This window comes from Chionomys nivalis, chromosome 2 (genome assembly GCF_950005125.1).
Source record: "Chionomys nivalis chromosome 2, mChiNiv1.1, whole genome shotgun sequence".
Lineage (NCBI taxonomy): Eukaryota > Metazoa > Chordata > Mammalia > Rodentia > Cricetidae > Chionomys > Chionomys nivalis.
In genome coordinates this window covers 77,515,792-77,528,889 of record NC_080087.1, presented here as the reverse complement: position 1 = coordinate 77,528,889, position 13,098 = coordinate 77,515,792, and the positions used below count along the sequence as shown (strand labels likewise).

General features: G+C 52.7%; 1 protein-coding gene across 2 annotated transcripts; it reads left to right on the top strand.

Annotated features, from left to right (window-relative positions):
- Positions 1–6,807: 6,807 nt before the first annotated feature.
- On the top strand, positions 6,808–12,488 carry Fosb (FosB proto-oncogene, AP-1 transcription factor subunit). 2 transcript variants are annotated; one of them, XM_057762308.1, is made up of 5 exons: positions 6,808–7,440; positions 9,322–9,642; positions 10,102–10,209; positions 11,825–11,980; positions 12,121–12,237. In XM_057762308.1, exons 1-5 carry the CDS (start codon positions 7,315–7,317, stop codon positions 12,121–12,123), a joined length of 714 nt encoding a protein of 237 aa, XP_057618291.1. In that variant the 5' UTR covers positions 6,808–7,314; the 3' UTR covers positions 12,124–12,237. The 2 variants fall into 2 exon arrangements, with proteins under 2 accessions (XP_057618291.1, XP_057618290.1); XM_057762307.1 differs by having other exon boundaries at positions 11,825–12,488.
- The last annotated feature ends 610 nt before the right edge of the window (positions 12,489–13,098 follow it).

Sequence of the window (13,098 nt, the reverse complement as noted above, 5' to 3'; positions counted from 1 at the left end):
TATTTGCGCACAGAATGGCGAAGTTGCAAGAGATGGAGAGGGTCAGAGGACAAGGGAGCCAGCAGACAATGGGCTCTTACACACACGCACACGCAGGCACTTGCGCACAAAAGCCAGCACACAGCCAGCCAGCCTGCAGTCACCCGGGGCTGCAGCTCACCACACACAAGCCTGTCCCCCACTTCCTCACCATGATTTTCCTTATGAAGATTGCTACTCACAGTATTCGATTATCTCATTTGATATGAGTAATTCACACACATGAAGGGCCCGCGTCTCGTCAGTCACTGTTGTAGCCTTTTGTTTATTTGGCAGCGGTGGGGATTGAACCCAGGGCTTCTTGCACGTGAGGCAAATGCTCTGAATCTGGCCCCAGTCCCTCCCTCACGGAGTCTAGCCAAGGGCCTTGCTGTTTGTCTCCAGAACCCTGCTTTAATTCTGAAACAGTCTCACTGTGTGTTCCTGGCTGTCACTCTATAGACCAGATTGGACTGGAACTCACAGAGACCCGCCCGCCTCTGCCTCCAGAGTGCTGGGATTAAAGGTGTGCGCCACCATCTCCCAGCTGGCTGTGTATAATTTTAAGGAGGGAGAGAGAAATACTGAATCCAGAGAAACATATGTGCAGATGCACGCAATTGGCCGGGCAGCTGCCCGAAGGTACACAGACACTCACGGCAGGCATTTGGCCGTGTCTAGCAGTCATGCCTTAATCCCAGCACTCAGGAAGCCAAGGCCTGGCTGGGTAATAGAGTGACCAGAACCTGAGACATTGTAGACCCGAAACACAGGCTTTTCCCCAGTAACTTGGGCAATCAGGTCTGACACACACAGTGTCCCTGCCACCAGGTGGTCCACTAGCTACATATTCCAAATCCCAGAGAGGTCCCTCACCGTCAGCCCTTATGAATAAATGAATGAATGAATGAATGCTTGTGGAGACATGAATGAGTCAGGCATAGAGGCTAATGTCTGTAATTCCAGAACTCAAGGGGCTGAAGCAGGAGGATTGCAAGGATTCGGAGGCCAGCCTGTGCTACAAAGTAAGATGCCTCAACTGAAAGAAAGGAGAGCTGGTAAGGTGGCTCAGTGGGTAAAGGTGTGTGCCTACAAGTCTGAGTTCCCAAGTTCAACCCCTGGAATCTGCAGGATGGAAAAAGAGAACCAGCCCCACACGGTGTCTTCTGATCCCCCACAAGCACACACACACGCACATGAAGTAAAAAATCATTTCTAAATGAAAAGAACAAAGAAAACAGAATACATAGCTCAGGTGTTTTGGTTGCCTGGTATAAATGAAGCCTGTTTTCATCTTCTGGTGCTGTACAAGTCAGGTGATCCCAGTGCTGGGAGCTAGAGCCAGAAGAACCAGAGAAGTTCTAGGTGGGTGATCCTTGGCTATATAAAACACTGGATGCTAGCCTGAGATACCTGAGCTACCTCAAAAATGATAAAGTCAAAATGAAGTAAATTCATGGCTTGGCAAAAATGTCTGCACACCTACAGGTTTCCTTCACTGTGCTGGGACACAAGAGTGAACAGGGTCGTCTCAGCCCAGCTCGGAAGGGGACACCTCAGAGACAACACTCTTGGCGAGGGGGCACTGGCTCATCTGAGGCCAAGGCTGCTGTGGGAGCTAAGCAAAACAGAAAGAGTGCTCCTGGCAGAGGGGAGAGATACACAAATATCAGGAACCTGAGGCAGAGCAGGAGAGGGGAAGCTGCGGCAAGGGTCCCCGACAGGTACCATAGCTCATTCTATTCCATCTCCATGAATTTCCACAGGCACCACCTCCGGGATGCCTCCAGGATTGCTACCAATGTGTGACGGAGCCAGCCAATTCTGCCATGCATGCCATTGTCATGGCATTCCCTCTTCTCAAGCCATGGGGATGTCCACAGATATCACCGCTCACAGGAGTCCTCAGGGCTAATGCTGGGGTGTGGCCCGAGGGTTTGGGGGAAAACGGAGGAACACGTAGTGATGGTTTGGCTCAGAGAGGCCCAGGGGGCTCTGTATGAGTGAAGGTCAGGGTGATGTCATCTTAATAAATAAGCACAATATTGGGCGTGGTAGGTAGCCGGGAGGCAGAAGCAGGAGGGTGGGCAATAGTTTGATAGTTCAAAGCTAGCCTGGGCTACAGAGTGAGAGCCTTTTTCAGAAAACAGGGAGAGAGTTAGGTAGACTAACTCATGCTTGCCACCCAGTGAATTCTAGGCCAGCCTGGGTTGCACAGGGCTGCCCTGTCTCATTATAAATGAAGTTGGAGAAGCGGCCCAGCAGTTAAGAGTGTGTGTCTAAGCACAGCTGTAGCAAGGTCCAGCGGCCTTTGCACACTTTGTGTTCTGCCCCCGTCCCATTGGGAGCCTCTTTGACCCCCGTGTATATAAACACTTGACACAAGGTCATGGTGGTGCGAGATGCCTTTCTCCACTCAGGTGTGTCTGTGAAGTAGCACTGGGCAGCTGTGGGCAGATGTCTGTCATCTGAGGGCCTTGAGGCAGCCAGAGTGGGCGTTTGTGTGTCTCCTTTATCCCCAGGAGAAGGAGATGAGAGGCTAAGATGAGAAGCCCGAAGGGTCACTCCCTGTCTGATGCCTGAGCCGAGTCATTGCCTACTGGTGGCTGTTGTCTCTCCCTCCTGACTGGAGCAGACTGAGGGGGTGTGGGGAAGCAGGTGGAGGGTGGTGTGAGGCACAGCTTCTGTCTGGTCACCTCTAGCATCACTTGTCACCACCCCCCAAGTCCCTCTACCTTGCATGGTTTCCCCACTCGCTCTCCACTATTGGTGAAGAGAACCAAGATTCTTCTGGGTGTGAGACACCTTGTCCTCGGTGTCAGCTCTGAGTCAGAGTCTTTCTTCTCTGGATCTGGGAGAGTCAACTTTATTATTATTTTTTTTTCTTGAGACAGGGTCTTACTGTGTAGCCCTGGCTGTCCTGGATCTTGCTATACAGACCAGTCAGGGCTTGGACTCAGGGAGATCCACCTATCTCTGCCTCCAGAGTGCTGGCTTTAAAGGCGTGTATCACTGTACCTGGTGAGATTCAATGTGTTTAATGCGCTTCTTGGGGCTGGAGAAATTGCCCAGTGGTGAAGAGCAATGACTGCTCTTCCAGAGGACCTGGGTTTGGCTCCCAGTACCCACATGGTGGTTCACAACCATCTCTAACTCCAGTTCCAGGGAACCAATGCTCTCTTTGGACCTCTCTGGGCACCAGGTACACACATGGAGACAAAATACTCATACATATAAGATTAATATTCTGAAAAAAATAATAACGCTGGGCGGTGGTGACGCAGGCCTTTAATCCCAGCACGCAGGAGGCAGAGACAGGCGTTTGAGGCCAACCTGGGCTACAGAGTGAGTTCCAGGACAGGCTGCAAAGCTACACAGAGAAGCTCTGTCTCGAAAAAAAAAAACAAATATAATAATAATAAAAAAGATGTGCTTTTTTTTTTTTTTTTTTTTTCGAGACAGGGTTTCTCCGTAGCTTTGGAGCCTGTCCTGGAACTCGTTCTTGTAGACCAGGCTGGCCTCGAACTCACAGAGATCCACCTGCCTCTGCCTCCCTAGTGCTGGGATTAAAGGCGTGCGCCACCACCGCCTGGCTAAAGATGCTTCTTTACTGTCTCCTCTGGGTAGTCTGGGCTGGACCAGGAGTGTGTGTAACAGTTTCCTCCAAAACTGAAACATCCTATCCTATAGAGAAGCTCTTTAAACAGGAAGCTGAACCACTCAAAATAGGTAGTCCCTGAAACTGACCAGGTTTATCAAGCCCCTTCCTGGCAGAGTAAGCAATAAAAGCCAAGAGTCCCTGCTAAGAGGGAAGGAAGACAAAATGCAAAGAAGACCCTCATGCAAGCCAAGTGGAAAAGGTACTCAGACAACAGATGAGCTGCCTGCAGACTGTGCCATGTGCTCCAGGTTCCCAGTTTTGTGAGCTGTCACTCATGCAGGGTTGGCTTTGGTGATGCAGCAGTTATTTCTGCTCACCAATGCATATTCCTGTAAGTAATCCCAATAAAACCACTGGCTCATCAAAGTAGGCCTTGGTGGTATCCGTACTTTGGACTGCCATGAGCTGGCTCCCTATCTGGGGTAAGCGGACATGTGTGTGTCGCACATGTGTGTGTTACATCTCCCCTAGAAGCCGGCGGTGGTGGCACACGCCTTTAATCCCAGCACTCGGGAGGCAGAGGCAGGTGGATCTCTGTGATTTCGAGGCCAGCCTGGACTACAAGAGCTAGTTCCAGGACAGGCTCCAAAAGGCTACGGAGAAACCCTGTCTCGAAACAAACAAACAAACAAACAAACAAACAAACATCTCCCCAAGAAAAGTTTTGTCACACAGGCTGGGTCTGGGGGTCTCCCAGGCTTGTATAGTTGCTTGTGGCACCTTCTCAGTGAGTGCTGAAGAGGCAGGCCTCTGGCCCAGTGATGCGTCTCAGTTGGTAGACTGCTGGCCTGCATGCAGGAGGCCCTGGACTCCATCCCCAGCAGCACACAATCCAGGCCTGGTGACAATATGGAGGGGGACAAGAGGTTCAGAAGCTGATGGTCACCCTCAGCTACATAGTAAATCCCAGACTGTGTTTTAAGAAGCAAACAGGCTATAAGATCAGAAATGTCTGCTGTTTGTCATGGTGGCACATGCCTTTAATTCCAACACTCTAGAGGTAGAAGGCAGCCTGGTCTACATCACCAGTTTCAGGCTAGCCAGGGCTATATAACGAGGCCCCATCTCAAAAACAGACAGAGAGAGAGGGTTGAGGGAGAGCAGGGAGAAAAAGGAGATGTTCAATACACACATGTGCATGCGCACACACACACACCACACACACACACATACACACACACATACACACACACAATGAGACAGTATCACATAGCCCGGGCTGGCCTCAAACTTTATATCCAACATACTTTATAATGGGATCCCTATGGCTTTTTTTGTGCTAGTTAGGCCTCTACCAGCTAAACTTTATCCCTGTCCTCCCAGTGGGCACTCAAGCCTATCTATTAACCTAACATCCTTTCTTCCTGTTTTCTTTCCTTCCTTTTCTTTCTGGGTTAGGAATTAGAACCCAGGACTTCACACATGCTAGACATGGAGTCCACTTGAAGCTACACGCCAGCCCTCATTTCCTCTTTTGTTTAAACTGTTATTCTCCTTTACTTAACATTTATTACTACTACTACTACCTGTTTATTATTATTATTGCTGCTATTATTATTATTATTATTATTAGTGAGTACTGGTTGGTATGCACCTTGGCAGACATGTGGAGGCCAGACAACAATTTTTAGGAGCCGTTCCTTTCCTTCCATCCTAAGTCCCAGGGACGGAACTCAGTTCGGCAGATTTGTGTGGCAAGCTCTTTTACCTGTGAGCCATCTTGCTGGCTCCCACTTTCCTCTGCTATATTGCTCTCTTAAAATGCTCAAAAATTTTAAGGTTTAGAAATCTTTCCCTTCAAAGGCTCAGCACTGGATCTGACACTTGCTGATTGCTAAATACATGCCACCAATGATTATAATAAATATTAATTAACACGTATTAATTATTATTAAACATTTGATTTACTTATTATAATAAAATAGAATAATAACAACTTTTTTCAAGACAGGGTTTCTCTGTGTAGCCCTGGCTGTCCTGGAACTCACTCTGTAGGCCAGGCTGGCCTCAAACTCAGAGATGCACCTGCCTCTGCCTCTGGAGTGCAGGGATTGAAGGTGTGCGCCACCGCTGTCCAGCTACACCTATTATTGTTGTTCTTGATTACACACACTTTCCTTTCTATCTCCGTAAGAGATACAAAGTTTTTTGGGTAAGGCCAGAAGAACTCACTGCGTGTAGGTTCCTACCTGATCCAATTCTTTAGGTTCCCAGATGCAGGGCACCCCCTACCCCCGGAAGCCACCCATCATCGAAGTTTTGGCTCAGGAATGGAGCACCTTTTCCAAGGTCAGCGAGTCAGGCCGAATCTGGGACAAAGGCTATTGGGGAGGGGACGCCATCCGTAACCTCTACCTACACCTGGCAACATCACAGCCCTTCCAGCCCCGCCTAAACCTCAGTTTCCCCCGCCTAGACTGACTACATCCCTCTTATTAGGGTCTGCACTAGGGACTTGCTCTCTTCCGCCAGCCGGGGGCGCTGCACCGGTTTGGGGAGGATGATAGTCTCTGGGTAAGCAGACCTTGGCATCTGGGGTTGCACCTTCCCTCGCTGGGGTCAGCAGGGGCCTTCCCCGGGAGTTCAGGCGCCTGTCAATCTCAGCCCCCGAGGCGGCATGGAACTGCGCAGGCGCGGGCGGGTTCCGCACGGCGCAACGGCGGGCGCGCGCGGGAGCGAGGGATTCCCTCTGACGTCATTGCTAGGATACCAAACAAACACTCGGCCGCGCCGACCGAGCTCCTTATATGGCTAATTGCGTCACAGGAACTCCGGGGAGGGCGGGGCGGGATCCCCTCCCGCGGAGACCCTCAGAACGCAGCTTTGGAGACCCCCGAGACCACTGGGGTCACCCTATGGGTAGGTGGAGGGTGCACGAGACCCTGGGGGGCGCCACAAGGGGATATGGTGCCGGGGAGGGAGAGTTTGGAAGATTTGTGCATGGAGCTGAGGGTGACGCAAGCGGGGGGGCGGGTCCCCGGACGCATAAATTCTGCCCGGCAGCTCCCGGCTTCATTCATAAGACTGGAGCAGCTACGCCAGGGACACGCGGAGCCGGGGCTTGCGGGACTTGACTACTGGTGACTCTTCTTCTTCTTCTTCTTGACGGCCGTGAAATTTATATATATATATATATATATATATATATTATTTTTTTAACTGGAGAGAAAGTTTTGTGGGTTTCTTTTTGCAAGACTCCTTCTAGATCGTTCTTCCGTTCTGTCCTGAAGATAGACTTACTTTCTGTGGGCTTCTGGATCGCGCCCTTCTGCCCTCCCCCATTTCGTGGGACGCCTGGAAAGGAAGAAAACCGCGTCCGAAGCGCACGCTGAACGGCGGCACTGCACGACGGGTCACAGGGCGGGGAGCGATCCCCGCGTCGCCCCCCGTGAAATCGGCGGAGCCTGGACTTTCAGGAGGTACAGCAGCGACCTAAAGGGGACCTGGGCCCTTGCAGAGGGGACTTGTATCGAAACTTGGGGCAGCTTTTCGTGTCGGACGCGTAGCTCCCCCAAGCAGCGCACTTTGGGGACGTGTCCGGTCCACTCCGGACTCGCATCTCATCCCACTCGGCCATAGCCTTGGCTTCCCGGCGACCTCAGCGTGGTCACAGGGGGCCCCCTGTGCCCAGGGAAATGTTTCAAGCTTTCCCCGGAGACTACGACTCCGGCTCCCGGTGTAGCTCGTCACCCTCCGCCGAGTCTCAGTACCTGTCTTCGGTGGACTCCTTCGGCAGTCCACCCACCGCCGCCGCCTCCCAGGTAAGTTCTCGATCGCAAAGATAATACTTTGGTGGTCATGTAAAAAGATATTTCTTTAAGTCTAAAGTGTGGATTAAGTATCCTCTCAAATAGAGACGCGCCAGAAACTCAGGATCTGGGAAAGCAAGAGGCTTGCGTTGCACTTTGGTTTTTTGTTGTTTGCAAACTGCAAGGAATGGGGAGACGTTTGCAAGAGGTTGTGTACGCGGAGCGCGGGAAATGAATGTAGTTGGGCAAGCGTTGGCGATGCCCGGTGCAAAGTATCGCTGTGGCTAGCAGAAGCTGAGAACTTTTAGCTGAGCTCAGGCTTCCTCACCCAGAGCTAGGCAAGTAGGGGAAGAAAAAAAACAAAACAAAAATACAAAAATCCCAGAGAAGCTTCCAGTAGCCTTCTCCTCTGCCCTTCTCCTTCCAAGCGCGGACTGCACGGCCGCGGTCGCCCGCCACCCAGCGGGAGTTTGGGCCTCGAACCCCGATCACGCTGCCTCCGCCTCCAGCGCGGAGACGTAACGGGGGACCCGTGCGTAAAGGCTGACGCGCTGGAATCCTCCGTCTGACGCGGGGCACGCACAGCGCACGGCGCCCCCTCCGCCCGCCCCGCCCCTGACGTCCCGGGCACGTTCTATTTTGGAACGCCGAGGCCACGTTGCTAAGGGAGGGGGCAGCACGGCTTTCTGATTGGCTATCGCGGAGCGGGCTTTAGCCAATCAACATCTCCTTCCTATTTGTAGAGCGTAGCTCCCTTCCCTGCTCTGCTTTTTGTGGTTTTTCCGTGCTGGGGGGTCTCCAATAGGCAGAGCTAGGGATTCTTGTTGTGACTGGGGTGACTCTGTCAACTCATGGGTATGCGAGGACCTTGTGGGAACCTAGTCCCGCTGCTTTTAGAAGCAGGAGGCTGCTGGCTGAGTGCTAGCGCCTCTAAGGGGGAACTGGAGACCGTCACCCCCTCTCCAGGCGCACGTATAAGCGCTCTCTGCACGCTGAACTCCCGGTCCTTTCGAGGTGTCTAAACACTTCATGAGTACCCCGAGAGGAGGCAGCCAGGTGGTCTCTAAAAGGTCCGCCTTCCCTTAGTTCCCAGGATCCTGATTGGCCAGAGATTCAGCCCTTCCCTCGCCACGCCCCCCAGAGTAGTTAAGCCTCTAGGATTCCACTTGCGGGAGGGGGGTGGTGATGGACGCTTCTTGGGTTTAGGGATGCAGATCCTATATCGCCCCCATCCCCTGCAAGACAGTCTGAGGGATCCTCACTGTCACTTTTCTCTACCTATCGGTTCACTCAAACCTGTCACTTGTCAGTCTCATTTGGAAAGAGACAGAAATTCGGAAGGGATGCTCTCAACTCTTAGGCCAGTCCCACAACACCATTGGATCTGGGATCTCCGCCCCTATGGGAGCCCTCATACAGTGGGGGTGTGTTTGTGTGTGAGTGGAGAGGAAGGCTTGGGTTAAGGCCTCTCCCTCTCCCTCCCTCTGGGATGGGGGTGGGGTAATGTGACTCTGTGTGTGTGTGTGTGTGTGTGTGTGTCTCCATCCCGGGAGGTTCTGTCACCAGGCTCTGTCCAGCCTCCTCTCCACCCCCCCACACACCTAAGAGTCACCAACCCGGGGTGTGATTCACCACCCGCTGGAACCGTGCAACCTTTCCCCGAGGAAGAAGGAGGAGGTAGAAGGCAGTTGAACAGAATCCTCTCATTAACCACTGCGTCACGGTGTAGTGGAAGGGTGGGTGTTGTGGCTTTTTGCCTGTGACACACACATCCACACCCGCTCACCCTGTGCTCACTCACAGGGGTCGGTGTGTGTTATGTGTGTTGGGCGTGTGTGTGTCGGTGGCTTTGTTTGTGTGTCTACGCCTGTGTGTGTATGTCTCACCCCGTAGGAGTGCGCCGGTCTCGGGGAAATGCCTGGCTCCTTCGTGCCAACGGTCACTGCAATCACAACCAGCCAGGACCTCCAGTGGCTCGTGCAACCCACCCTCATCTCTTCCATGGCCCAGTCCCAGGGGCAGCCCCTGGCCTCCCAGCCTCCAGCTGTTGACCCTTATGACATGCCAGGAACCAGCTACTCAACACCAGGCCTGAGTGCCTACAGCGCTGGTGGAGCAAGCGGCAGTGGTGGGCCTTCAACCAGTACGACCAGCAGTGGCCCCGGGCCTTCCCGTCCAGCCAGAGCCAGGCCTAGAAGACCCCGAGAAGAGACGGTAAGAATGAGCCTCAGGAGTTGATCTGGAAGGGCCTAGGAATGTGAGCTCAGTTGGTAGAGTACTTGCTAGCATGCATGACGCTCTGGGTAGATATCCAGCATAGCATAAACCAGGAGTGCTTGTGCAGGCTGGTAACCCTAGCTCTCCATAGGTAGAGGTAGGAAGATCAGGAGTTCGAAGCCACCCTGTGCTATTTATTGAGTTTGAGACCAGCCTGGACTGCAAGAAATCATTATTTAAAAAAAATAAAAAAGTTGGCCTGGAGATGAGAGAAGTAATTCTGTCGCCATAAAGTTTGGGGGACTCTGAGGTCTCAAGGTTGCAGGAGCTTTATCATTCCTTCATTCCTGCCCCTGAGGAGTAGTGGTTGTTGTTTGGGGTTCTGGAGGCAAAGGCGTTTTGTCAGGGATGGCAGAGGTATCCCCAAAACTAATAATTCTCATCTCTTTGACTCAGCTTACCCCAGAAGAAGAAGAGAAGCGAAGGGTTCGCAGAGAGAGAAACAAGCTGGCTGCCGCTAAATGCAGAAACCGCAGGAGGGAGCTGACCGACCGACTCCAGGCGGTAAGGAGGAGTTCTGGGGTGTCTCAAGGCTATGCAGGGGTTCTCTACCTCGCTCTGCCCCCGACTTCTCACTCTGCCTGTGTCCTGAACGAGGATTCCCACTCAAGAAACAAGGGTCAAGCCGGGCGGTGGTGGCGCACGCCTTTAATCCCAGCACTTGGGAGGCAGAGGTAGGCGGATCTCTGTGAGTTCGAGACCAGCCTGGTCTACAAGAGCTAGTTCCAGGACAGGCTCCAAAGCCACAGAGAAACCCTGTCTCGAAAAACCGAAAAAAAAAAAAAGAAACAAGGGTCAGTGCGGGCCTGATGGAGTCGCTGTATACGCATGCTCAGACCCCTACCCGCTTACTTCCCTCTTTCTCCACTTTCCCCATCTCTTTCTCTCAGTTTAAGAGGACAAGCTGGAGGAGGTCATTCTCTTTGTCTCGGTTAAGGAATAATCCATTTTGCCGCAGTACCTCTATTTTTTTTTCTGAGACGGGGATCTTGCAATGTAGCCCACCATGGCCGCCACAACTTGACAGCCCTTCGTCTCAGTCCCTGTGAGTGCAGAGATGACGCAGGGACCGTCATCCTGACTGGCTCGAAACTAAATTATTTTATGCTATGTCCGTTCTTTACCTCCTGCCCCAACCACCTACAGTTCTCCAGAACTTGAGCTGGGGGCACCCACCAAACCCACTCTTTTCTTCCTTCTACCCCAGTGTTGAGGGTCCCGTCCTTAATGCCTGCAGAATATTCTCCTGCCCCTTGAAACCAGGGCGCATCTCAGCTTTTCTACTGGGAGGCCGAAGGAGGTGGGAACAGAACCACACTAAAAACAATGCATAACCATTGTTGGGTTTTTGTTTTGTTGTTGGTTTTGTTTTGTTTGTTTTTTGGTGTTGTTTGGTGTTGTTGTTGTTTTTTTTTTTGGTTTTTCGAGACAGGGTTTCTCTGTAGCTTTGGTGCCTGTCCTGGAACTAGCTCTTGTAGACCAGGCTGGCCTCGAACTCCCAGAGATCCGCCTGCCTCTGCCTCCCGAGTGCTGGGATTAAAGGCGTGCGCCACCACCGCCCGGCATAACCATTGTTTATGCACACAGAAAATTGCACTGTTTTTCTTTGTCTCTCTTTTAAAAAATTATTTCATGTAGTTATTTATTTGCTTATGTTTGTCTGTGTGTAGATGGGTCTACCCTTCCATCTTGTAGGTCCTAGGAATGGAGCTCAATTTGTCAGACTTGCTGACAATCAACTTTACTCACTGAGTCATATTATCCCCTTCCTCCCCTATTAAGACAGAGTACTCCTTAGTACAGGCTGGTCTCAAACAAGCCTTCCTCTCCCTGCCTCAGCCTCTGAGTGTTTGGATTTTACAGGTGTTCACCATCCATCAGGCTTGGAGTTTTTGTCCCACACCAGAGTCTTTCATTCCTGCCTGGCTTTCCCCTAATATCTCTTGCTCAGCTGGGGAATCTGAGGCTCCAACGGGAGTCCCTCTTAGGGGTCATGGGGCCTCTGTATCAGCAGCTAGAATGTGTGTGTGTGGCAGGTGAGCCACTCGGTAAGGTCTGGTCGCTGACCGTTGTCCTTCCTTTCTGTCTCCTATGACCTGGCCCTCCTGGGCTCCATCAGGAAACGGATCAGCTGGAAGAGGAAAAGGCAGAGTTGGAGTCGGAGATCGCCGAGCTGCAAAAAGAGAAGGAACGCCTGGAGTTTGTCCTGGTGGCCCACAAACCGGGCTGCAAGATCCCCTACGAAGAGGGGCCGGGGCCAGGCCCCCTGGCCGAGGTGAGAGATTTGCCAGGGTCAACATCCGCTAAGGAAGACGGCTTCGGCTGGCTGCTGCCGCCCCCTCCACCACCGCCCCTGCCCTTCCAGACCAGCCGAGACGCACCCCCCAACCTGACGGCTTCTCTCTTTACACACAGTGAAGTTCAAGTCCTCGGCGACCCCTTCCCCGTTGTTAGCCCTTCGTACACTTCCTCGTTTGTCCTCACCTGTCCGGAAGTCTCCGCATTCGCCGGCGCCCAACGCACCAGCGGCAGCGAGCAGCCGTCCGACCCCCTGAACTCGCCCTCCCTTCTTGCTCTGTGAACTCTTTAGACAAACAAAACAAACAAACCCGCAAGGAACGAGGAGGAGGAAGAGGAAGAGAGGGGAAGAAGCAGTCGGGGGTGTATGTGGACCCCTTGACTCTTCTGTGTGACTGCCTGCCGCCTCTGCCATCGGACATGACGGAAGGACCTTTGTGTTTTGCGCTCCGTCTCTGGTTTCTGTGCCCCGGCGAGGCCGGAGAGCTGGTGACTTTGGGGACAGGGGGTGGGGCGGGGATGGACACCCCTCGTGCAGATATCTAATGGTCCTGTTAATTCAACCCAACTTTTGGGGATAGATGGATGGGTGGATGGGTGGGTGGGTGGGATGTGACGCCCACTTTTGGCGTCTTGCGTGAGGCTGAAGGGGAAAGGGTGCTGGGTGTGGGGTGCAGGGTGGGCTTGTGGACAAGCTGGCATGCACCCCCAGAAATACCCAACGAGGAATGACAGCCCCTCCCCTTCTCTCCACCCACCCCCCACTCACCCACCCTCCAGGGTGCAGGGTGACCAAGATAGCTCTCTTATGCTCCCTCGGGCCTTAGCTGATTAACTTAACATTTTCAAAAGGTCACAACCTCACCTCCTCCGGGACGAATTGAGCCCCCCGACTGAGGGAAGTCGGTGCCCACTTTGGGAGTCCGCTAACCCCACTTCCCTGATGATTCCAAAATGTGAACCCCTATCTGACTGTTCAGTCTTTCCCTCCTGGAAAAACTGGCTCGGGTTGGATTTTTTTTTTCTTCTCTCATCTGCTACAGAGCCCCCTCCCTACTCAGGCCCGAGCCTACCCCTGTGCAGTATTACGCCAAG

What these genes read in the sequence shown, in the direction of transcription:
- Fosb (XM_057762307.1), top strand. Translation starts at nt 7,315, where the DNA reads ATGTTTCAAGCTTTCCCCGGAGACTACGACTCCGGCTCCCGGTGTAGC. An exon ending in CCACCGCCGCCGCCTCCCAG is followed by an intron (nt 7,441 to 9,321) that starts GTAAGTTCTCGA and finishes CTCACCCCGTAG; the next exon opens with GAGTGCGCCGGTCTCGGGGA. An exon ending in GAAGACCCCGAGAAGAGACG is followed by an intron (nt 9,643 to 10,101) that starts GTAAGAATGAGC and finishes TCTTTGACTCAG; the next exon opens with CTTACCCCAGAAGAAGAAGA.